The sequence below is a fragment of the Molossus molossus genome, unplaced genomic scaffold (assembly GCF_014108415.1).
Source record: "Molossus molossus isolate mMolMol1 unplaced genomic scaffold, mMolMol1.p scaffold_m16_p_12, whole genome shotgun sequence".
NCBI classification, from domain to species: domain Eukaryota; kingdom Metazoa; phylum Chordata; class Mammalia; order Chiroptera; family Molossidae; genus Molossus; species Molossus molossus.
Window position 1 is genome coordinate 61,868,776 of NW_023425347.1, and position 26,653 is coordinate 61,895,428.

Here is a 26,653-nt window from a genome sequence, read left to right on the forward strand (position 1 = left end):
CACGACCCCATCCGGGGCCGGGACGAAATGCAACCGAGGTACGTGCCCTTAACGGGAACTGAACGTGGGACTCTCTGGTCCGAGGGCCGACGCTCTAACCGCTGAGCCAGATCGCCCAGGGCACTACTGTACTTTTTAAAGCAATGAGGGTAATGTGTGTTCGGTATAGATTATGGCAAACTAATGTGCACAGACATTATATTTTAATACCTTATCGTTATACTTGCTTAACGAATTAAAGAGCGTAGAGGCGGAGGATCCGGACACACCAGCCTCCACTGAGACGGGGACTTTTGCTAGGCTCACACCAACGCTCAGCCCGCCTGCCACAGACAGGTCTTCTTTTAGACTAGAAAAGACTTCATTTGTATCATCGTACACCTCTGAGGAGAAACTAGTGTCTGCCAGGGCCTGAAAGAAACAAATGGACGTTAGCCTGTGCACTTACAGTTATATTCCAGCTCATACTTAATACTGAAACATTTGCTTTGTAAACTGCCCACCCGGTTTCAGGTTATTATAAATACGTCTTTTAAAAGGCTAATCCGGGCATGAGATTGATGCTGAGATGGAGAAAATACAGCAGTGTTTAGTTACTGTTTTAGTGGTACTGCTTAAATATTTATTTCAACACACACACCCCCCGATGATTCTGGTAAAATGCTGTGTTGTTCTGAGCTTGGATTTCTTTTCAGCTGGGTTATCCTTCCTGTAGACAAGGCTGCGTGGCTCTGCAGTGGAGACATACAGAAAGCCACACCTGGGCGTGGACCAGGGAGGAAAGGGGCCGAGGAAGCGATGCAGATGATGATATTTCTAGGCAGAGGTAAGCATGAGCGCTGCCCACAAAAGCCGGTGATGAAATTCCAGGCACACCGTCGGGTTGCACTTCTCTGCGAGCTTGACTTGCGGCCTGGTCTCGTGCCTTGCTCCAGCCAAGGAAGCAAGGGCTGAGAGCACGTGCTGGCTCACTGTGCAATCGCGAGAACGTGTGGTGAGAGAGACCCTCCATCAGACTGGGTCCTGAGTGTGTGGGATGATGCGAGTTTCCTTTCCACCTGTGGAGGGGCGAGTCATTCACCAGGGCACTGTTGCTTCAACGCACTGAGATTTCCGAATCTTTGGTCGTCACAACACAGCCTCGTCTGTCTGGCCCTAGACCATGTCAAGTTAGGAAGATAGCACCTTCCTTTCTTCCAGCTTGGCTTATCTGAGGCCTGATGCACAGGTGGAGGTGTGTAGGGGAAGCCAACTCCTTCAGCACAGACCCCATAAGCCTGGCTTTATCCTCTGTCAATAGTTTGTTCCTGAGAAACTTGGAGGAGCGGGGAATATGACTTGATAATTGTTTAGAGTCCGAGGGTTCTACCAGCTCTCTCCAGAGAGAGAATGTGTGTATCGATAACGTGTATAACTATATAGATATAATGTGTATAAGTCACCCTCCCTTCTAAATGGCATAGAGCCAGGCGTAGTTCAGATAGAGCTGAGTTTGAACCTTATCTCTGCCACCTACCGCAGTGCAGCTTTGGGCCTGATACGTTGTCCTTCTACATCTCTGGGGTTTGGGCACCTAATATGAGACAATGGTAACATCCACCCATTGTGCCATTAGGGGGGAACTTGTGTGAAGTGGAATTGGCACACAGTGGGCATCCAGCGACATCTGCGTGTGGACGTCTTATCCCGGCGTGAAGGCTGAAGAAATGCGTGGTCAGGAGCAGACTCGGGACGGATCGGGAGCTCTGTGCTCCAAGTGGCCGTGAGACCAAGGGATTTTAGAGACGGAGGGAATCTTAGATCATCAGCAGTTTGCAAGCACTTTTCAACACTAGAACCCTTTCTTCAAAGAAAACCCTATGCAGAAAACCAAGACACGAAAGTGACCAGTGGGGAACTGCTCCTGGCAAAGCGGGGTCACAGGTCTCAGACCCCTGTCCAGCCACCTCCTGTCCTGTCCCCACTTTACAACTTAGGAAACTGGGCCCAGGGACAGGCAGCGGCTGCTCGAGGTCTTATATGCATTCTTCCCTCAGTATCTGTGAGGGCTGGTTCCAGGAAGCCCGTGGATGCCAAAATCCATGGATGCTCAAGTCCCTTACATAATGGTGTTATATTTGCATATAACATACCCATATCCTCCTGTACACTTTAAATCATCTCTAGATTATTTATAATACCTAATACAATTTAAACGCTCTGCAGAAATAAAAAGGTCTCTACAGATGCCACCATCATAGTCAGCTTAACTACATAGTATACGTCAGCAACAACGTAACATTGATTTCCTTCAAGGATTTTCCATCCACATTTGGTCGAATCCACAGAGACGGAGCCTGCTAATGCAGAGGGCTGACTCTTCCTATATTCTAACAGGTCCACCGCTGGAAATAGGTCTTCTGACTAGCAACCCAGAGAACAGGGCCCAAGTCTGTGTTACTGATTTTGAAATGGAGCTGAGATCTGGCAGGTGGGTGGTCACAGTCCCCGTCCGCCTCTCCCTAGCCCAGCCCTTGGCTCCCGGCGCCCTTCAGCACTGAGCATGGAGGGGCAGGTGTAAAGAACGTCAGCCACCTACAAGCTCTGCAAGTAACAACATCTTCCAAGGAAGGCATCCACCCACCTCCACAACAAGCCTGTCCTTGGCGCCCCGTTGAGACTTACTTCGAAGCGGTACACTAGGAAGTTGTAGGGTTTCCGAAAGTACTTCTCGTCGTCACCATAGTACAGCCGCTCACAGGTGGGGTCGTACTGGAGCTCCCTCCATTCCCCATTGTAGACCGTCTCGCACTGGCCCCCGTAGTACCTGGCGTCGTACACGCTCTGAGCTTCTGTCTGGGTCAGGATGTTGTACCTAATTGAAAGGGCAGGCAGATTGCGTGGAGCATCCTCTGGAAGATGTTGTGAACACACTTTCTCAAACTGTGTTCCATGGAGCCCTCAAAGCACCTTGAAGGTCACTTTGGGTAACAATGGGAGACAGAGGGAGCTGGGCCTGGGCCTTGAGGTTCTCTTTAACCAGAGCACCAGGCAGCTGCATTCGGCATCTGGCACAGTCTCCCACGTGGGAGATGCCCCTAAATGCTTGTTGAATAAGTTAAAGAAGAATATATGCCATTATCAAGAATCCAAGCACAGGACCCAGGCAGTCTGGGCCCATTTCCCATCTCTGCCACATCTAACTGTGTGACCTTGGGCAAATCATTTAACCTCTCTGTGTCTCAGCTTAGCCATTTGTGAGAAGCAGTTAATACTACTGTCCTCATAGGGCTAAATATTAGCTAAAACACATAAAGGAATCATAATAGTTATTAGCATATATATATATATATATATATATATATATGTACTAAATAGCCCAGCCGGTGTGGCTCAGTGCTTGAACACTGACCCATGCACCAAGAGGTCACCGGTGCCATTCCCAGCCAGGTTATGAGCCAAATCCCCTGTGGAGGGCATGCGGGAGGTGGCCAATCGATGTTCTCTCTCATCGATGTTTCTATCTCTCCCTCCCTCTCCAAAATCAATAAAGGAAAAAACAAATTTTTAAAGTACTAAATAAATGCTGCTGCTAGTATTATTTCAGAAAAGAGCCTTGCTGATTTTTTAAAAAATGTAAGTTTGCAATATTGGGTGTGAATCATAGTGCTAAGCTGAGAATCTAATCCTCAAGGAGGCGGTGGCCTTCAAGGTGGCATGGAATGTCCGAGGGTGCACAGCTGGAGACTCAGGGAAACTCCTGTCTAATTTCCAACTCTGTCATTAAGTAGGTGCATGACTTTGGACAGGTTCTAGAATCTTCCTGAAGGTCATTTTCTTCATTTGATGAACAAACATAAATAAAACTACCTCTCCTGGTTTTTGTGAAATCTAAATGAAAGTGTTAAAACAAAACAAAAGTCAAGTTGATAGTGCACATTAGGCAATGAGCAATCACACGTCCTTCCCCTAGCCCAGTGCCTTTCCAGAAATATTTTCCCAGGCTTCCCTCTGGGGTATTTCAAATCTACCTGCTCAAAGTCCTATATTTTAGGTCATGGGTGGTTTAAGCATATTCAGGCAACAATCATGTTAAACAGGTGGACTACAGCTTTAATTTTCTAAGAAGAGAAAGTTAACTGAGCAAAAATTTCGAGTTGGCCAACAGTTCCCAGACCTGACAGTCGAAGCCGTTTATGTTATAGATGATATAAGCATGGCCTCTTTCTGCCTCTCAAACTCCTATTCAGCCTTTCAGACCCAACTCAAGCACTGGCTCCTCTGTGTGGCCCTCTTTGATTACCTTGGACAGACACCGCCCCTGCTCTGTGATCCAATAGGCAGCAGGGTGAGCACTGAATAAAACCCGCTTCAAAGGAATCGCTGGGCAGTTACAGGGACCTGGCGTGTAGCAGACATTCAGGGCAAGGTACCTTTCCTCCTCTCTTCCTTCCTTAACCTCTTTCTTCATGTTGGTGGAAGTGATGTAATCATGGCTCTGATGAATTAAAGACACACTCTTCCAGACGTTTAGCATACATTAGCTTTCAACCTCATGACAGTGTTGCAAATGCAGAAATTGAAGCTCAGAGAAATTAAATAACTTGCCTGTCATTGCAGCTAGATTTTTTTTCTAGAACTTTTTTGGACACGAATCTGGGTTCTTTTCCTTTCCTCCACCCTGCACGTTCTACCTTTCCCCTGGCGAATGTGTGTCTGCTGGTAGCTTATACATACAAGCTATCTAACGGGCCGCACACACACTCAAAGGGATGATAAGCCCTAGGTGTGTACTGTAACCTCTAGGCCTACTTCTTGGAACTCTGTGTGCAGAACTATTCACTCATGTATAAAAATATGTGTAAAAGGATGTTCATTGCAGTGTTTGTTTATTATTGAAAACACGGGAAACAATCTAATTATCTTTCAACAGGAAGTAGTTAAATAAGTTATTATACCACAGAAGAGTTGATAAACTTTCTCTTTCTTTTTCCCCAAAGGGCCAGATAACACGTATTTTAGGCCTTGCAGGGTACAGATCTCTGTCGCAACTACTCAACTCTACCATTTTAGTGCAAAAACTGTGTTCCAATGAGACTTCATTTACAAAAACAGACAGCAGGCTGAATCTGGCCTGCAGGCCATAGTTTGCTGTGATAAAACATTATATGCTGCTTAGAAAGAGACAATAAAAAATATGGAGGAAATCTTCAAAATGTATTATAAAGTGAGAAAGGCAGGTTACAGACTATCTATAGGATGATCCTGTTTACGTAAACTATACTCCTGTCTGTAACGCACAATCCATACCGTAGGCGTATTTTCTGAGTGGTGTATATCGACAATGCAATTTCCCTGATCGGGAAGGACCTACACCAACCTGTCAACCTGTCGAAGGGGCTCAGCCCTAGGCTGGGCGGTGAGAGAGGGTGATGGGGCGGGTGCAGGTCAGGAAGGGTGAGGGAAGACTCAGTGCTACAGAAGTCAAACAGGTGTGACTTCTGTAACAATAATTACAAATCAAAAACTAGGGAAAAAAGATCGTCAGGAAAGGCCTCTAAGATCTGGAACAGAAAAAGCCTCGGAAGGTCAGCTGGGGGGAGTGGAGGAGCCGTCAGCTGGGCAGAGCATGTCCACGCAGCATCACCAGAGAGCAGGCTGCCGTCTGTGATCTTTTTACCAACTAGAAGGTAATTATTTTTCAAGCCAAACCTCAATATTTTATGCTTGTACTCTGTTCACCCCACAGTCACTTTCAAAATCTACAATAGTCCCCTTTAATAGGTCTAAGGGGCTGAATTGCATTTCCCCTTAACACTCATGTGTTGAAATCCTGACCCCCAAAGTCTCAGAATTTGACTGCATGTGGTGGTTGCGTCTTCACAGAGGTAATTAAGGAGGGCTGGAATCCAATTAAACGAGGGAAGGTGGGCCCAGACCCACACAGAGGGAAGATGTGAAGACAGAGGAGGTGGCCCTCTACCAGCCAGGAGAGGGCCTCGGAGGAAACAGCCCTGCGACACCTGATCTCAGACTTCCAGCCTCCAGAACTGTGAGGAAATACATTTCTGCTGCCTAACCCACCCAGTGTGCGGACCCTGGCTGTGGCAGCCTGAGCGAACCAGTACTATTCGCTGTAAGTGTGTCCCTACACGCACTTACAGGAGGCCGTCCTGTGTGGTGGGTGGGCTGTGCTAGTCGGGCCATTAGGCCACAGTGAAGGAGGGCTGCACTCCACAGCACCCTCCCCGACCCGGGTGGGCTGCCACGTGGCCGGGTCACCTTGTGACAATTATGATAGCTCCCCGTTCCCCCGCCTGTACAGATCCAGCGCATCATACTGATCTGTTCCCGCTCAGCCAACCCTCAGTGAGAGGCTGTTAGGGCAAAGCGCTGACAGAGGGGCTCAGGGGGTAACAAGAAGGAGTCAGAAGCAGTGTCTCTGCCTTCAAAGAGTTTGCATTCAAGTTCAGGGACAAGATCCCAGACAAAGACCAAGTGCCAGGGAGCTGACAGTCCGGAGCGCCACTGGCTCTGTGCTGGGTGCAGAAGCAGAGATGAGTTCTCATCAGCGGCAGGAGGACATTGTGACAGATGGCCCAGCCCGCTTGGCTGAGTGCTGGGAGGGTAGGACACACAAAGCACTCTGGGAGCAGCGAGAGGGGACTAAGCCAGCCTCGGCAGGGTCGGAAAGGGGGGGCGGTCGTGTCAAGAAGAGTACGTGGAGAAGGTGGTGTCTACGTGTCTTCGCTTAGGCTACCATAAAATACCGCAGAATGGGGGACTCCGAGAATAGACATTTGTTTTCTCACAGTTCAAGAGGTGGGACGTCCAAGACCAAAGTACTGTCAGGACTGGTTTTTGGAGAGACCCCTTCCTGGCTGCAGACGGTCCCCTCCTCACTGTGTTCTCACACGGCGTCTTCTCTAACACTTACGACAGAGAGCTCTGGGGTCTCTTCCTCTTCTTATGAGGACAGGAGTCCTGTTGGATTGTGGCCCCACCCTATGACCTCACGCAGCCTTAATGACCTCTCCTAAAGGCAGCATCTCCAAAAACCGTCACACAGAGGTGAGGGCTTCCTCCTGTGACTTTCAGGGGACAAGACTCAATTTCTAACACTAGGTAAGAAGTTGAGTGGGTTAGCAACACGGGGAAGGGCGTTTCAAAAGGAAGGAATGAAACGTATTACGTCTCAGAACAGCGGACTGTGGTGCACTCAGGGACTGAACCTGGGCAGAAGGCGTGTGACACAGACAGAATCGAGGTTGACGGACTCTCAGCAGGTAAGGACGCTGGCCTGGAGGTGTGAGTAAGCACTGGTAGGGTCAAGGCCCTCTCCGGGGCACCCCATCTGCCTTCTCTGCGCTGCGTCATCCGTTAGCCCTGGTTGTACCAGCAAGGACAGTCCCAAGCAGAATGTGAACAGGGCCACTGGGAGCGCACGGGTCAGAGAAGCGCTGTCCTCCTGAGCCGTGCGGGAAGCACTCTGAGATGTGGCTGCTAGAGGGGCCTCGGCCATGGAACTGGGTGAGAGGAGTGAGCAGGAGGGGGGAGGGCGAGACGGGAGGAGGACTCTCAGGTAGACACACAGAGGGGAAAACAGTGTGCCACGTAGGCAGGACTGGGCAGCCCCCTGTTCTAGACTGAATGCTGGGTCCCCCTGGGTTTCGTTGGTTAACGCCCTTTCCCTGTGTGATGGTGTGAGGAGGGGCCTTCAGGAGGTGCTGAGATCGTAAGCTTGGGGCCCTCATGAATGGCATCAGTGCCCTCATAAAGGTGACCCCACAGAGTTCCCTGGCCCCTTCCGGCATGAGAACACGACAAGGCCGGAAGAGGGCGTCGCCTGACCTGTGACACTCTGAGCTCCAACTCCCTCCTCCGGCACTGTGAGCAATGCCAGTCTGGCGTTTATGAGCCCCTCGGCTGCAGGATTCCGGTGTGCCCGATCAGACGGACTCCGCCTCGGACACGGGTCAGCGCCCTCACAGGAAGGGCCTCCTCCAAAGAGACCCTCCTCTGCCCCGAATGGCCAGAAGCCAGTGACTCACCCATGGGCTGCCCTCTCTGATCCCGGAATCGGGTCGTACAGCCTGCAGTCGTTCTCAGGGACCCTGGCGTCGTCACAGGCCTCCTCATCAGAGTTGTCAGAGCAGTCCTGGTCTCCATTACACACGAGGTGGCGTTTCAGGCAGCGACCTGAGAGAACAGAGTCCGTGGCTGCTTCCAGACCCCCCGGACGGCTCCCTCTCCCCCATGACCCACCCACAGTCACCAGGGCCTCTGAACCGCCCCTCAGCCCCTCCATCCGACTCGTCCTCTTTTGTCCTCCCTGCCTCTGCCCCCTGCAGCCTCACCGTCTCCCACCTGCAGCCCCCAGCTCAGGCCCTGCCCCGGGCTCCCCTCGAAAATCTAACCTCCACATTCCAGCCCCAGAGATCTTTCTAAAATGCCAGTCTGGCCCTGTCATCCGCCTGACCTGTATCCTCCAGTGGCTCCCCGCTTCTCTTCCAATTGCTACAGGCTGGCCCCCAGTTACCTACCTGGCCCATCCCCTGCCTCTGCTCCCAAAGGCCTGACCTGTCACTGCAGATAGCAGCAGGTCTTTACATCTTCATGTTTCTGCACATTTCTTTTTCCTAGAAACTCTTTTCTATTTTCTAAGTCTCAGTTCAAGTGTCATTTGAAGACTGCCGTGACTTCCCAAAGCAGATGTAGGTACCCCAGCTAGAGAGGCCCACTGGCCAGCGTGCTGATGTCCATTTCCCTGCTGTCACACAATACTGCCATCGACTCCTTGTAGGGCTCTCTCCCAGAGGGACTCGGAGAACCATGAGGGCAGGCACATTACTTTATTCATCTCCATATCACCATCAGGTAGCATACTGCCTGGCACGTAATGTGTGCACGATATTTATTGAATGAGAGGATGATGGAGTGAATCACATATCTTCTAAATGAATTAACAGATTTTCCTCCAAACTTGCATTGGAGTCACTTGGTCTGTTGCCTTGGCTTAAAATTCAGATTCCAGGGCCCCATCTTAACCCTACAGAACGATTTCTAGGGGAAAGCTCAGGAGTCCACTTTTCAGCAAGCTCGCCAGGAAAGTGTTTTGCGTGTTCAGTTTGACGAGCACATCTGTTACCCTGCTAGAATGTTCCTCACCTGTCTCTTTACACTGGAAATCCTGTCCACACTGAGCTTGCCTTACACAAGTTGTGGGTGCGTGACAGCTGATTTCATCCCAGACGTCACCACTGCAGACGGTTCCCCCAAACTTGTCTGGCTGCAGCAGGCTCCGGCGTCGGTACTAAATCAGATTTTGAACCAGACACATTCATTATCTATCAATCAACCAAGAGTTGTGCAGGCAGGTCTCAGCTCAGCGTAAGGAACAATGATTGAGAAGCTGAGAGGCTGTCTTTTGAAGAGATGTTCAACCAGAGGTGGCAGCATCACCAGCTGGGATATTGAATGAGGCCTCCAAACCCAAATGAAAGGCTTGAACAACATATTTCTGGGGTCTTCCGACTTGCTAGGAAGGACCTCCTCCCACCTCTTCTTCAACCAGTATTTCCTATTCATCTTTCAAGATTTATGGTTTAGCTCTTCTGAGAGCCTTTCCTAACTAACATATTCTACAGTTCCCTGTGCATTCCTCTCTTCCTACCTCTTGTCATAGAGTTATGATTGATTGTCTGCTTGCTTGTTTACCTTTCTCACTAGTTTAGGGGGAAACTGCATGTGGAGTAGTAGCAGGAAAGGAAGGGCCAGGTCTTATTTGGCTTCGTACACTTGACATGTAATCTATAGTCAGGTAGACAGGAGGCCCTGTCAGAAGACATCTGTGTTTTTCCTCTACAGCATTTCTTCTGGTCATGACATCTGCTCTTTCCTTGAGACGTATCTCATATGGTTCAGCGGGGATGAGCGCATCCCTTCAGGGGATGGCTGGTTATGAACCAGGCTGGGCTACCAGGGCTCCATATTTCCAAGTCACAATGATCGGCTCAGGGAGTGGTTCATGGCTCAACCTTGGAGCAGTCAGAGTCCTCTCTGAGGATTTTCTTTCAGAACTATTGGAAAAGACCATTTCTTTTTAATGAAGTTGCTGGGAACTGTGGGCATCAAGTGGTCATCTTGCCTACTGTGTAGAGACAGCCCATCCAAGAGATGGACGAAGATAGCTCTAAGACATTATCTGAGGCCCTGGGTACAGCTTTGACTTCAGAGGAATGAATATTGGTTGAAAGAAGGACAGAAAGAATAAGGATGAACACCAATCTTGGAGCTCTATGGTTTTATGATACTGTAGAAAGAGAAAGCTGAACATTAGAATAACCAGAGATCTTTAGTTCCCATCTCTGCCTTCAAGAAGCTTAGAGGAATCTAGTAACAATACAAAACATGCTGTACAGAGAGCCCCATACAAATGTTCAGCAAGGCAGTGTGTCGCCCTGTATTTTTTGCTGCCTCTGACCTTGGATTAGATCCTCCGGCCACTCCTTCAAGAATGTTAGTAAGTAGGAAGGCAATGATCTGAGCATCAAGAGACATGGGTTCTTGACCTGAGTGGATGTCTTCCTTGTTGTGTGAGGCATCAGTGATTGGTCCTCTGTGCCTCAGTCTCCAAATCTGTAGAATGAGGTGGTGGACCTCGTTGGCCTCACTAATAACAATCACTAAGATTCTTCCACTATGTCCTACATTTGAAAGAGCCTGGGCATAAGAATTAGACCAACTTGGGTTCAGATCCCAGGTCCACTTACCAACTGACCCTGAGCAAGTCACTTACCTTGGTTTCGAATATGTAAAATGGATGTATTGACACTTTACCTTAAAAGGGTTTCGTGAGAACTGAGAGAACGTAGGAGGAAGCGCCCAGCCCCGGGCGGGGCATGTAATGGTGCTCAGTAAACAGCAGTGGTTCCCATAGCGCAGTCTGCATGGATGCAGTCTGTTCCAAGGACTCTGCGTGTGGGTGGGAAGCCCGCAGCTTCCCTGCATCTCGCCCCCTGCCCACTTCTGCCTTCGCAGCTGCTCATTAGCAGAGAGGCAGAGGCAGCAAAAAGAGACCAAGATCACACCTGTCCGTTTGCCTTCCTGCCTTTCAGTTACAACAGCAGTAAGAGATTAGTAAATGCTGTGGAAGACATTATCGTTGGTGATCGATTTGGAAACCGGAGGATATTTTCATTTTACCCACATCCTGCCCCTCAATGCAGTGAGTAAACATACCAACACAGAGCCAATTCTCTTTACTCTTTCAAAACTTCATCAGAGTTTTGAGACCTAGAGCTACCATCATGGTGATAATGGCGCTGGTACCTGCCATGTATCGAGTGCTTATAATTGGCCAAACACGTCACATTCTTTATCTCATCTAATGCCCACAAGTCTGGGAGGTTAGGTACTTATTATGAATCCCACTTTAAACTGGGTTGGAATTCCAGCTCTACCATTTACTATACATGTGTCACTGTATAAATTACTTAATGTCTCTGACCCTGTTTTCTCATCTATAAAATGGGAGATAGTTCAGAGCATTGAGAAGATTGGTGATAATACACGTAAGGAAATGAGCACCTGGCCTGGCTACTGGCGTGCAGTCATAGTTATCACCCTGGCCAGTGTGGCTCAGGGTTAGAGCATCGGTCCTTGGACCAAAGAGTCGTGGGTTCAATTCCGGTCAAGGGCATGTACCTCGGTTGCGGTTCATCCCCGGCCCCAGTTGGGGTTGTGTGGGAGGCAACCAGTCGATGTGTCCCTCTCACGTCAATGTTTCTTACTCTCCCTCTCTCTCTCCCTCCCTCCCACTCTATCTGAAGATAAAATAGAAAAATATCCTCAGGTGAGGATTTAAAAAAAAAGAATCATAGTTATTAACATCATCATCACTCTTGTAGCCAACTGTTGGGCTACTCCAGAAGGATTTCTGACTGTATGGGAAGTGGATTAGGTGACCCCCCGAATGTCGTTATTCTTCTCCACGCTGTACAGGGAGAGGCCGGAGTGTGAAGTGCTCAGGCATGTGGGCATTTTACAATCACATTGACTAAGCTTTAAACCTAGGCTCTGCCACTTTCTTAACAGGTGACCCAAGCAAAGGAGGTGATGATATCTACCATGAACAATTCGGCCGTGAAAGTCCAATAAGACAATTTATTTAAAGCACTAGCACAGTATCCAGTGTGTAGAAATTGTTTCGTAAATAGTGACTGTCCTTGCCACTGTTATTCTCCCTGGGGTTCCTTCACTGGGAATCATGGTGCGAACATGAGGCTTGTTCCCACGGGCGCCCTATTCTCTAGGTTGCTATCAAATAATGAAGACACTGTGTTGCAGGAAGGTTGTACAGACATCCCCTGAGGGATTGCTTCCTGCTGTAGCCTGTGGTTGGTGTCATTAAGACATTATTTCCTTTTTTAGCCGGTAGATGATGTTTCTTTTCAGCAATGCACATCTTTGTGTGATTCTGAGAGGAAGACACACATGATAAAAAGAAACTAGAGTGTCTTTCACTTAAATAACGGGATTTAATTGTTTTAAGGGTTACTTAAGGAACTCGTTCAGTTCTGATTGAACCTGTAAGTCACTCACCTGTGTTACATGCTATCTAAACTGCAACCTATGAGAATGATGCCGTTGGGGACATAGAGTAGGGTGAAAGTGGCCATGCAAAAAAGTCAGTGTTGCTTTGTTTGGGAAAAGGGTCTTTGCAAACACTCTTAACCTTTTTGAGATGAGATTACTCTGGGTTATCCAGGTAGCCCCGAAATGCCATCACAGTGTCCTTGTAAGAGAAAGGCAGAGGGAGATGTCACACAGACACGAAGGAGACACTCAGAGGAGGAGGAGGCCATGTGGCCACAGAAGCAGAGATTGGAGTGACGTGGCCGCATGTCATGTATTGTTGACAGCCACCAGAAGCTGGAAGAGACAAGGCACAAATTCTCCCCTGGAGCCTCCAGAGGGAGGGTGGCCCAGCTGACACCCGAGTTTCAGACGTCTGGTCTCCAGGATTGTGAAAGAATAAATGTCTGTTGTTTGTAGCAATTGGTGGCAGCAGACCCAGAGAGCTCCTACCAGATCTCAAAGAAAAATGAGCATTTGCCCTGGCCAGTTTGGCTCAGCAGTTAGAGTGTCGCCTCGCAGACCAGAGAGACCTGGGTTCGGTTCCTGCAAAGGGCACGTACCTCGGTTGCAGTTTGTCCCCAGCCCTGGTTGGGGTCGTGTGGGTGGCAACCACTCCATGTGTCTCTCTCACATCGATGTTTCTCTTTCTTCCTCCCTCTCTCCCTCCTGCTCAAAAAAAAAAAAAAAGAGCATTTGGGGGCCTGTCTAGGATTAAAACCGGGCCAACTAGGATTCTTTGGCATACGTCAGAGATGAGAGAGGCAGAACAAAGAAGTCCAGGCTTTGAAGTTGAATAAACTAAATCCGAATTGTGTTTGTACCGCGCTGTGGTGTTGAACAGCTCATCAAACGTTCACAGGCACCTTCTCGCCTAACTGAGGAGTGGGTCTGGAGGAAGGGGGCGCAGGGGAGAGAAGGGCAGGGCTTCTGGCAGTGGGGTGGGGCTGGAGAGGAGGGCACAGGCAGTCATAAAAACAGCTACATCCAGGTGCCACGGGAGCGTGAGAAGCACTTGGCACGCATGACTCATGTAATGCTGACAATAACTCTGCGATGTATGCACTGTTACAATTCTCATTTATAGATAAGGAGTTGAAGGCACAGAGAGAATTAAAATATGCTCAGAGTAACACAGCAAATAAGATGCAAAGACGGAATCTAACTGCAGAATCTGAGCTTAAGCGCTCACATTTGACAGCAGTGTGCCAATTACACAAGGTGCAGCAGTGGTGGGCGCCTGGATGCCTCCTGCCCTGGGTGCACCCAGCAAAGGCAGGTGTGGTCTAGAGACCGTTTAAAATGCTAATAAATCAGAATAGCAGCAAGTCTGCATTTTAGTATCTCCATGAGCCAGGGATTCTAATCCAAGTCTGAATTTTAATATTCCTCCCTGCCAGACGGTGTTGAGAAGGGCTCCCAACATCCCCCTTCCCTTGATGCACCTAAGACTTTACCTACCATGGTGGACAATTCACAAACACTTAGACATGCAAGATAGACACACAGCTGTTCATGGGGTGTGTCAGCCTTTTCAAGCTATGAAAGTAGAACCCTCAGGAACCCCCTCTGTGGCATGCTTTGGTTTATCTCAGGCCCCATAGGCCACAGGCAACTAGGCATTTTGTTACTAAGCCATTAGCCCCTCCAGATGATCCTCATTAGAAGGCAGTACATTGGCCAGGACCCAGAGAGGCCATCAGGTATCAGTGTGCCCCTGTCCAAATAAGAATCTTTTTTTGGTATAAGCCATAATATACACATCTTTTGCAGCTTCACCCAATAACGCCTTCTAAACAAATTCAGGAGGAGCAAAAAAAAAAGTTCTACCATCCACATGTCCATGGCTTCCAAGTACCTATTTCTAGACCCAATCTCTCCCCAGGCCTTCAGATTTATAGACCTAGCTGCTTATGCCCATTTGAATGCCTAGCACGCAATTCAAATATGAAGTGCCCCAAACTGGTGGTCAATGCCTTACCTGTCTGTCCTGGCATGGAGCACACCCTGTCCACTCCGACCAGCTGCCCAGCCGGCAGTCAGCTGCTCTGGGGATGAACGTCTCAGCAGCCCGACTCGCTCTCCTAGAGAGAAGACAGACCCCTGCCTCAGTTTAAAATGTTTTATTATGAAAAAGGGCGACATCTGTAATACTTTCAACAATATAAATAAATAAATAAGAGTTTTATGATGATCATTTTTATTTTTGTTATTAAAATTCAAAAAGTTCTTTTAATATGAAGGCATCTTAATAATATGAAAACAGATGCTGATTTTTTCCCAGTTTTATTCAGGTATAATTGACAAAAATGATATATATTTAGATATGCAGTATAATGGTTTGATTATATTTTTATGTAGTGAGATAATTACCACAATGAAGCTAATTAACACATCTATCACCTCACAGTTACCTTTTAGGGGGGAGAGGGGAGAACACTTAATATCTACTCTTTTAGCAAATTTTAAGTAAGTGTGCAATGCAGTATTATTAACTGTCGTCATTGCGTTGTTCATTGCATTCCCAGAATTTATTCATCCTATAACCAAAAGTTTGTACTCTTTGACCAATCTCTCCCATGTTGCCCCCGCCTCAGCCTCTGTAACCATGTACTATCACCTGCTCTCTGGCTCCACGAGCTCAACATTTTTCGATTCCACCTATAAGGGAAGTGATGCAATGTTCTTTTCTCTGTCTGGCTTTTTTCACTTAACATAATGTCCTCCAGGTTCATCCATGTTGTCGCAAATGGCAGGATGTCCTTTTCCTTTTATGGTTGAACATAGCCTGAATTTTCTAAGTTGCAAAGTCCGCCTGTTGATTTGGGCATCCGGGTACCCACTGCTGCAGAACTCAAGGCAACATCACAAGACATTCCCTTAGCCTTCAAGTTATCTGGAGGTGGGGGTGGACACAGAGCAGGGAGGGGGAATGTCCACGAAGCTCAGCTCTCCTTACTGGGAAGGCTTGGCTCGAAGGGTACTTCCAACACTGGAACGATGTTACTTTACCTTCCTTCTTAGGAATCACATGTGCTGTTTTTAAAACAAAAGATCTATGGCCTATTGCCCTTCCTTCTTTTCCCAATTTCTTTTATTGTGGTAAAATACACATAATATAAAAGTGGATTTTCTTAGCTGTCTTTAGCTGTACAGTTCAGCGCCGTCACGTACATTCGCATTGCTCTGCCTCCGTCACCACCATCCATCTCCAGAACTCTTTTTATGTCCTGCATCAGTTTCCAGATGCAAAGTTTAAGCAAAGGAAAAAGCTGTACACATTTTCTTCCGGTTAATGACACTTTTGAGAAATGAAGAATGACAATTTTATCGTGCTCCTGTTGCATGCTGGTATGACGCTAGAAGGTTTATATAAAATCTCGCTTTTAATTCTGTATGAATCCTATATTTAGAGAGATGAGAACTGAGGAGGGCTAACGGTTTTTGAAGAGTCAGAGTAGCATAAAGCCACCAGTGGTTAAGAACATGGGGTCCGAGTGAGAAGACTGAGTTTGAGTCTTAGCCAACTACGAACTTTGAAAACTTGAACAAGTTATTGAACTTCTCTGAGCTACAGCTCTCCCATCTGTTGAACTATGTTAAAAATATTACCTAACAGGGTTATTGAAAGCACATTAAAATGCTTATGAAGTGTTTATTAAAGGTTGGCTTTTATTATTACTGGTTAGAACATTACCTGGGTTATCTCATGTAATTTCTCTAATGATCCTAGGAGGTAAATATTATCAGCCCTATTTTTCATATAAGGCAGTGGAGATTCCTAAAAGCTAAGTCATCCCTGAAGTCATAGCCCAAGGGAGACAGAGGTAGAATGTAATTAGTTGGCTTGATGGCAAAGCCCGTGTCCTGTTGCTCGTGATGCTGCCTGGCTCCAAGTCTGAGCCTCTTTCCATAGCATCACACAGCCCAGCCAGCCCCCTGTGCAAAGAAGGAATACTGTCTGTCACCACCAGAATTGCCACAGCCCCTGAGAACCAGGCAGCCTCTGTGATGATGAATGCAACAACTATCTCCCTAGTGTAGGGCAAAAAAGTGCTTCAAATCTCATGCTACTTATACCAGAGCTGCTACTCAAGATGAAGGATGACACCTAGGCTGAAACCCTAGACAAGGAGCCATAGATAGTCAGGAATGTGTCTATCTTTAACACTAGTTTTTAAACTTGGGTCCCAGGACCCTTTCACACTCTAACATGTTACTAAGGGCTCCAAAGAGCTTTTGCTTAAATGGACCAGAGCTATTGATAATTAGAAAATTCTAAATCAAAACAGAAAAATTAAAGACATTGTATTTATCTATTTAAAATTACAATAACAAACCCATTACATGTTACCATATATAACATACATTTATTTAAAATTCATTTCCAAGACTAATAATTAATAGAAAAGTGTCATTGTTTTACATTTTTGCAGATATCTTTAATGTCTGGTTAGTAAAAAGCAGCGATATTCTCATTTCTGCTTCTTCATTCAATGTGTTGCTTTCTGTTGCTTTGATTGAACTCTATGAAAAAAAAATCCAGCCTTGTACATTTATAGAGTAGAAAAAGTTATGAGTTGAAGAGTGTTTTAATAGTCTTTTCAGATAACTGTGGCTGTTTCTTTGCTACTACACCAAAACTTGACGAGGGCTAACTTCTTAAACGTTAGTTGCAATGTGGAATCTGAACACATACCAATGGATATTTTAGTGCCCTGTTACATTGAAATCTATTGTTCTATGTACATTTGTAAATAATTTTTTCTTTAATGACTTTAGAGAGAGAGGAAGGGAGAGGGAGAGAAAGAGATATCAATGAGAGAGAACATCAATTGCCTGCCTCCTGCATGCTCCCCACTGGGGATCAGACCCACAACCTGGGCATGTGCCCTGACCAGGAATCAAACTGGCAACCTCTTGATGTATGGCTTAACGCTCAACCACTTAGCCACACCAGCTGGGCGGTCTATGTACATTTTTAAGATAGATAGATGAGAGAGAGAGAGGGAGAGGGGGAGAAAGAGAAAAACATCGATTTATTGTTCCATTCATTTATGCACTTATTGGTTTATTCTTATGTGTGTCCTGACTGGTTGACTGGTGACCAAATTTGGCAAAACAGGATGATGCTTCAACCAACTGAGCTATTTGGCCAGAGTGCTCTATGTACACTTTGAATGAATCTGATACCCATACATGATTTTTGTAACATTAGGCATCAGAAACTCAAAAAAAATAATTATTCACTAATTATGCATATTTAAAAAATATTAATACACTACTATACAATATAAAATGTCAAATTTATTAAGATTGCCACTGATGTTTTCAAGCTCATAGTAGTGAATATGTTTTTCCAAAAATTTAGTTTTTGCTTGAAAGCTCAAATTTTATCATTGGTAACAATAATGTTATTTGTTTCCTTGGAGCGATAGGCATTCTGTTCATTTGTGAGACAAAGTCTGCCAAATATCTAAGCCTGAATAACTGTAATTTGAAAGTTATCCTGTTGAATAAAAACAATGTTCCAGGGAAAAGGTGGTGACTTTCACTTGCAACTCAAATGACTGCTTTTTCACAAGACAACCATCACACCTCAGCACACAAAAGTTCTCTGCATTCTCCACATTTTGACATGTAGAATACTTAAATAACATGCATTCAAAGAGGCCCAATAAAATTAATAATGTACTGTTTGGAAAAGGACTTTCTTAAGTAAAAATTTCTTTCCTGGCGATTCTGGTGCACTCCCATGACTTGTACCCGGGCCACAGCAGCTCTGCCTACCATTACTTCCACACCATCAGTGCAAATACAACACAGTGAGAAGGGCAAATGTCTTAGTATTAGTGTGGAATTGTTTCGAACTCATAGGGCCCCCACACCCACTCTCAAAAAGATCTTAGGGACTCCCTGGCACTTTGAGAGAAACCGTGATCCATCAAATGACGCTAATATACATATAACACCCCCTGTACCATCCCCTCCAAGAAAACTTCAGTGCTCGGCTCAGCACATTCACCTCTACTCCAGTTTCTTCCATGGCTCTGGGAAGACCTCATCATCCCATGAAGGAGCTGTCCAACACTGCCCTCTAGTCGCTTCTTTTCCTCGTCTCTGATGACCCTTTTTTTCCGCTCCACTATCTCCCGTGGTCATATCCTGGACCTTCTCACTTTCTGAAACAGCTTCTCCTCCAGATCACAAATTCACAAGTCATCTGCTGATAGTCATTTGGGGGCTCCACAGCCTCTTCTCATCTATCTTACATGCTCAAGGATTTCCACTACACTTTTGTTTGGACCTCACTGGGCCTCCATTCTCTTCGCTGGTAAGCTTTCTTTCTTTCAATAAGCCCCCTCCTATTTTTATTTCCCTTTATAACTAGTTTTGATTCCATGGTTTATCATTGTAAAACCTTAGTTATGTCCTAAATTCTTGGACCCCACATTTCCTTTGATCACATCTACCTGTAGAAGCCAATCCTGAAAGAATCCAACTGTCTGCCTCGTTCCCTGGTTAGCTCCTGGATTTCTTTCAATCTCATCATAAATACTAGTTCCTTAGGGAGACGTTGCTCACTACTCAGACTATTTAGATACCTCCTTTGATATAATTTGGTGAAGCTCTGCACATGTTCTCAATATGTAATTATCACACTTGTAATATTTGTATAATTTCTCTCTTCATCATCAGGTTGTAAACTTTGTGAAAGTAAGTACTGTCTGTATGTTTGGTACTGATCCCAACATCTGTTCTGGTGCCAGACCCAAGTAATGTGCTCAGTAATTATTTAGGAAAGGAACAAAGAAGGAAGGAAGTGAGGAGGAATAGAAAGAGGGAGGGGGAGAGGAAGGGAAGGAAGAGAAGGGGAAAAATAAAAACAATTTATAGGAAATAGAGTGGCATTGTTTTGATTTATTTGAATCCAGTTTTTAGTTTGAAGCTAATCAATTAATTCTGATATCGAGACATTCAAATGGCTCGAGGTTTGGTTCATCTGTCATTTTGTCGATAGGTTGTCCTAATAATAAAAGTTGGAAGCATAGGGTCATGGAGAAAGACAAGGGTTCGAATCGTCAAGAGGTAGGAGACAAGGTTTGGGAGCAGAACATGTCTCCGGCATTAATCTGCATCTCACTATAGAATTGTCAAGGTAATGTCATTGCAAGCCCACAGAGAGTGCATTATGATGTCAAAATGGAAGGAAACAGTATTAATGGATGGAAGCAAAGCCTAGACAGAGCAGTGCTGTGTTGCTGTGGTTTTAAAAGCTTTGTGACATGATGTCTAGACAGAGGCACACTCAGTAATGCTATCACTGAAGCAAGAGTACAAAAGGTACACAGGACCATTCATTAAATCATAACCTTCTAGCCATTATCAATGTGACCAGAGGTTGCTCGTATCATTCCAATGCATTTCTAAATGTAGTTTATTTTTGCTGATTATGAAAGTAATGCTTTCTCATTAAAGAGAACATAGAAAAGATAATGAAAGAAAAAATGGCCCAGTTCCTCCCAACGTTAATATTTTTTTCATATTTCCTTTCACTCTTTATTTTCATAACATAGCTGAGGTCACACTGAGTATTGCATTTTATATCCTGTTTTTCCACTTGATATTGCAGTGGAAATGTAAACTATGTATGACTGTTCCACTCGCCTAACATCAAACAATTAGATTATCGAGCGCCCAGTTTCTCTGTATTCTAAGTTATTTATTGACGATATATCCTGCAGAATGGGATGGCTGAGTTGAAGGATAGAAGTGATTTTAAAGCTTATGACACATATGGCCCAATAGCTTTCCAAAAGAATTGTATCAATTTTTCAATTACTTAAGGAACCATTAATAAATCTGTGGCCTAGAAAATCCTGGCAAATAGTTTTAAAGCATCTCCCAGCTACTGAAAATCTACTCAAGCAATGATACACTTACTAGACAGCGCTAGGATTCAGGAGGCTTTGATTCTAGTCTTTCGTTGGCATGTACGTTGCTGTGCTACTATAGTCAAGTGTGTTTAACTGTCTGGCTCTTAGTTTTTTCCTCTGCAGAATCACACAAGTCAACACAGTGCTGCTGCAGGGCTTCTTAAAGTGTGCTCTGTGGAGTACTCGTCCCTGAGAGGTGCCGCAGAGATGGAGAGGAAAACAGAAGTTGCGTGGTCAGATACACGTGGATAAATTGCATACACCATACTACTTTTAGAGATTTAAAATGCCCAGTGACATATTAAAGGCTCGGAGAAGTTTGCATTTTCATCTACTTAACCTAGCCTTGACCCATTTTTTTTAACACGTGCCATTTTTTCAGGTAACCTCTGTAAGACTGTGGCACACATTTGAAGAAACACTGATATAACAGAAAGGGGTTTAGGTCCAAATAACATGAATTTAAATCCACTTCCTGCTACTTACTGAACTTCAATTTTCTTATAGCTGAAAAGGCAGGGATAATCAAAACTTGTGAAACTGTTTTCAATCATGTTTGTACATCCCTAAGCACAAGCCAAACATACACATGAGTTTATCTCCAACCTTCTCACCACACGTGCTCACCAAACCTCTCCATCTTTGTCAAAATGCATTGAAGCCTGCTTTTCACTGGGCTGCAGACTGCTGAGGTCCTGCCCATTTGCCTTTTTAAATCGGGTGGCGTACTGGGCAAAGGGCATAAAACCTGGAGGTGAACCCACAACTTGCAAGTCCAGTGCTCGACCCCAGATTGTTGTCACTCCAGCAATTAGATCACAAAATAATGAATTAGCCACCAGTCCTGAACGAGAAGGTCGGAAGCTCTAACCCTGATTATTGCCAGGGGTTCAGTTGGCTCAGCTTATATTCAGAGCAGATTGTCACTAATTATATCATCTTGAGCCAGTTCCATTCAGTTGCATGGAATTACATCATGAAACTGAAGTAATTCAAACTTGACTTTGGAAGTGCTGAGTCTCCCGTGACCTCCCCGTTGCTAAATCCAGTGGAAAGCTCTGCGGGTTGTCTTACCTGCTCTCTGGAGCCAACGTTTCCTTCCTGAAATCTCTCCTCTCTTGAACTTCGTTCGCATCGCACGTCCGTGCTCCCTTCCTCCTCGCTGCCTCCCCCTCAGTGGCCAGTCCTCTCTGACCGCTCTAAAGACTGGAATTCCTCAGGGTGCAGGCTGACCTTTCTTCTCTCTCGTTCTGCTTTTCTCGCTCTTGAGAAAGTGAGATCCGTTTCCTGCGCCTTGCATGCCATCTGTATCAACGCCCCTAAATTTAGATCTTCAGCTGGGCCCTGCCCTCTGAAATCCTGTTTGGTCCATCCGATCTCCCATTTTATGTCTCCGTGAGGTGTCCCTCAGGCAAGGCACACTTAATGGCTCCCAATATAAATTCTTGGTTTCCTCCCCTTAAGCAGCTCCCCTGTTGTCCTACAGCAGTAAGGGGGTGACCATAACTGCTCCAGCCGGTCGCCTGCAGCGGTCTCTGCCCCTCCTTCCCCCAGCCCCCACACCCAGGCCCTGGGAAGTTCTGTCCATCTTACCGTCAAGGTGATCTCCACTGCCTTCCCTCCCGCCTGACCGCCCTGTCCTGATTCCAGGACCTTCATCTCCCTCCCGATTACTGCCGTGGGCTCCAGGGAGACCTCCCACTTCACCTTCCTCTAGGCCAGTGGTTCTCAACCTGTGGGTCGCCACCCCTTTAGGGGTCGCATGACCCTTTCACAGGGGTCGCCTAAGACATAAGAGTAGCAAAGTTATAGTTATAAGTAGCAACGAAAATAATTCTATGGCTGGGGGTCACCACAACATGAGGAACTGTATTAAAGGGTGACGGCGTTAGGAAGGTTGAGAACCACTGTGGCCACAGGGACGATTTTTTTAAATTAGCCATCAGATAATATCCCTCTTTTATAAGACTATTCAATATTTGTTTGTTTGCTACACATAGACTAAAACCCAAATTCCTCATCATGGTGCCCTAGGCCCTGGTGATCTGGCCTCTGCCCCTCTTAGACATCCTCTTGGCACAGTCCCTGCTCCTGTGCTTTGCCCATCCTTCGGACATGTCCACGCACACGACTAGCCTCTGCCACGGCGGGGCCTCACCACGCGCTGATCTCTCCGTTCTCCCCGCTCCTCCGTGGCTCAGCTTCCACGCCACCCACAGGGACCCCCCCACCCCCGGATGGCTCCTCCCTGGCTCAGCTTCCACGCCACCCACAGGGAGCCCCCCACCCCCCGGACAGCTCCTCCCTGGCTCAGCTTCCACGCCACCCACAGGGGCCCTCCCCCCCCCCCCCATGCAGACTGCTCTGCTGCCCTCCGGCAGAGACCCTATTTGTTTCCTTCGGAGTGTTTATCACGCATTTCCCTGAAAAGCTTGGTTTACGTGTTTGTTGACTGACTCTCACTGCACTGTAAACCCTTCGAGGGTAGACACATCACTGGCTCAGTTCACCACGTGGCACTAGCATAGCTGGGATATTTACTAAGGCCTCGTGTGAACCTCACATTGAAAACACGATACACCTCTACACTCTAATGATACTTTGACTTTCGTCCGCCCATGTCTACATTCGCTTAGGATAAAGCCTTTATCGAAAAATGGTGGGGTTTTCTGGGGAAAACATTTTAAAACAACAGTGATGGTGTAAGATTTTACTTGGGGAAAGAAGAAAGGGAGTCCATCGTTAAATTATTTTAAGAGTTTGAAGTCACTGACCGAGCTCAAAGATCCATGCCAACTGGCACATTATAAATTTGTTCTACTTCATGTCAACCATCAGAGAGAACGAAAATCCGCCCCAAACAACAGTAACAGCCACACAACAGCGCTGGCAACAGCTTAGACTGCTCACTGAGGACCGGCGTTATTCTCAGCACTGCCCATGCCTCCGATTCTTCCTCTTGCTTCCCTCCCTTCCGATAGCTCAGAAAACCTAAACAACTGGCCTGCGCTCACCCGCGCACGCAGACGCCGGCGTCAGAATTTGAGCCCCTCGTTATTTCGCCACGAAGTTTTCTGTTTCCAAAGCCAGGGTCAGACACACTGGCCTTAGACGGGAAGACCTCGTGATTTCCCACTTCAGCACTTTGTAAAATATTTAATTGGTTCTCTTTTGCCTTGACTTCAAATTTGCCTCTTCACTGGTCTGTCTTATTTGATAAGTTCATCAAACATCAGGACTCTTTGCTCATTTCCAACAAGGATCACAATGATAAGCTTTTATAATTAAGAGCATCTCCGCAGAGAGTCCCTTTACCACCGTTCCCTCGCCTTTATCTTCTAATTATTAGAGATGATTTTTTTTTATTTTGTTCAAAATTGTATTTGCTTTAAATACAAGTTGCAAATTAACTGCTTATAAAAATGCCTTCCTCCCTTCTGAACTGTTACTTAAAGAAAATCTCTCTTGCGCTAGCATTTAAAAGCAATAATGATTTTAAATGGAATCATCCAACAAGAATTTGAATAAAATAACTGTAATTACAATCTTCAATGTTTGGGAGATAGGGACTGCTTTAAAGCTGTCCCAAAGGTGAAATAAGGAGCTGTTTAAGTGCTACAAAATACTTAACATTACGACATAAACAAAAAAAAACCATGAGGCCAGGTTAGAAAATTCAAGGAAACGGACTAGGCAAAATGCAAGGTGCAGTGCAGACGGCGCTGCCATTCATTATCCCACAGCAAAAGGTAGACTCGTTTCTAGGAAATGACCCAGCATCTCTCCAGTCCCTCGCCTTTCCCAAATTATTTTATATACATTATCTAAATGTATCCTACCCAAACACTGTGAGATAGATATTCTTATGATTCACAAATGGATAAGCCCATTCACAAATGGACTGTCCAATGTTACTCAAGAGAACTACTATTTATTAAGCTAAGTATATGTCATATCCCGGATCCTATTTCATGTTCATTAACTCCTATAGAAGAGGCATTATTATCCTCATTTTACAGAGAAGACAACTGGAGCTCAAAGAAATGATGTACTCCAGCTCCCCCAGCTCCGGAGAACTAGAACTGTGATTTGCACACACAGAGGTCACATTCCAACCTGAAATAGCCTATTACAAACAGAAAATTGTCTCAGTTCCCTACCAGGTGACCCTGTGTGCAAATCTTGCAGAGACATATGGCTGACTCACCGGTTCACCATCTCCTCGATGGTCACCCCAGGCAGACAAGTCATTAAAGACAAGATGAAGAAAGCAACAGCAAACATCTCATCCAGAAGCCACCGGCCTATGTCACCTAGAAGGAATTAGAGGATCTGTTCAGGGAATTGGAGAAAAAGATGTCTCCAGGCTGAGACCCATAAGAACTAATGATTAAATCTAACAGAACTCTCTTGATTCTCATTCAGATGTGGTTAATTAGTTACTAGGGTATTGATTAGCCAAACATCCTAAAACCCATAACACCAAAGGCCACTGTCCTTAAGTCCTTTTGAAAAACAATAGCCATAAGGTATTTATTGAACCAATACCAGCTGAGCAAAGGGATCTTATTTTCAGAAAGAGGCATAAGTCAAATCAAGATACAGTTTCAGAATTCATGGTCTTTCTCAGTGGCTCTTGGAAACTGAGGTCAGATCGATGTGTTTTGCAAGACTGAAACAAGGCTAACACTGACCTATCAGCTCAGCCATAGACAGCCAGCAAAACTTAGAAAATGCTGACAGTTACATGGAGGTTCTCCAATGCACCATCAAACCTCTGCAGCCCGAGAAATGTGGGTAACTCAGTGGACTTTCCACTATTATCCAGACATTTGATATCCTTAAGATCCAGCATATTGGTGTCTTGAGGAGACCAGATGCCTTAAATGGATATCTGCAGCAGCATACTCCAGAACTATAGTAACAGCTCCACATCTGCCCTGATGATACCATACTTACACTCACTCTCGGACTCTTCCAGTCATGTTGGGTATCTCATAATGCTTTTACTGCAGATGTGGGTGTCATGAGGGTGTCACATCTAGGTACCCTTAAGGCAGCTCAGGGTGGTGCGTCTGGAGCCCACAAACTCCCTAGCCATCTCCCTCCCTCCCTGTCTCATCCACAGTCCAGGTTCCTGAGACAAGTCCACAGACCCACTCCCCACCCCTTCTCCGGGGAGTATAGCTCAGGTCTTCCTCCACCAGGTCTGCTGCTTTTCTCATGTGGGCAGACCTCACCCTAGAACAGTAGTCTCAACAGGAGTGATTTTTCTCCCGTTGGGGATATTTGGCAATGACCAGAGACGTTCATGGTCGTCACAACTTTGGGCTGTGCTACAGGCATCTAGTGGATAGGGACAGGGATGCTGCTAAATGTCTTACAGTGCACAGGATAGCCCCAGCAAACAGTTCGCTGGCTCAAGTGTCAGTAATGCTGAAGCCGGGGAATGCTGCCCCACGAAAATGCCTGGCCTCCCTTCCCTTGGCCCTGGCCATTCTAGTGAATTCATTTTCTTCTTTTATCGCATAGGCAATATGCCTTCCTTCTCAGCCCAGCTCCTTCTTGAGATTTCCCTGATGCCTTCTCTTCACCCAAGACCTCAGCAGCCCCCGGTCCTCCTCCTGAACCTCTACTCGCCTGTCTCATCCTTCACCCCTCCACGTGGTCACTTGAATTCGACCCTATTTCCACTGTACTATTTTCCCTCCAAGCTTCTCTCCTCCTTCTCGCTGCCCTCGATCTGTCTCACAGCCGTGGCTCTCTCTCTGAAATGATCATAAGAGACTCCCAGTGGCCTCTGCTTCTCCTCCCTCCACGCTTCCCAGTTCATTGTTGCTGAATTCGTCCTCAAGAAAACTGCTTCTGACAACGTCCCTCTTCTGCTCAGGAACCTTCCGTCGCTCCCCACTGTCTATAAAATTAGAATCCCAATTCCTCCAGAAATGGGTCCAACGCTCTGTGCAGCCCTCTGAACCACAACCCTCTGATCATCGCCCGCACTGCAGTCAGATCTCCCTTACCTTCCTCACGCTGTGAGACTTCCTTCAGCCATCAGCTCTTCCCCTCTGTCAAGTGTCTTCTCAAATAGCAGGCCCACC

At 46.2% G+C, this 26,653-nt stretch overlaps 1 protein-coding gene across 1 annotated transcript in view; it reads right to left on the bottom strand.

Annotated features, from left to right (window-relative positions):
- The window catches only part of C8A (complement C8 alpha chain), a 56,900-nt gene extending 32,064 nt beyond the window's left edge, over positions 1-24,836 (bottom strand). Inside the window, exons 1-6 of the mRNA XM_036257268.1 lie at positions 24,760-24,836; positions 14,597-14,699; positions 9,148-9,292; positions 8,031-8,178; positions 2,665-2,854; positions 211-411 (exon numbers count right to left, since the gene is read on the bottom strand). Coding sequence (XP_036113161.1) covers positions 211-411; positions 2,665-2,854; positions 8,031-8,178; positions 9,148-9,292; positions 14,597-14,699; positions 24,760-24,836 — 864 coding nt within the window. The remainder of the gene's footprint in view (positions 1-210; positions 412-2,664; positions 2,855-8,030; positions 8,179-9,147; positions 9,293-14,596; positions 14,700-24,759) is intronic.
- Between the last annotated feature and the right edge of the window lie 1,817 nt (positions 24,837-26,653).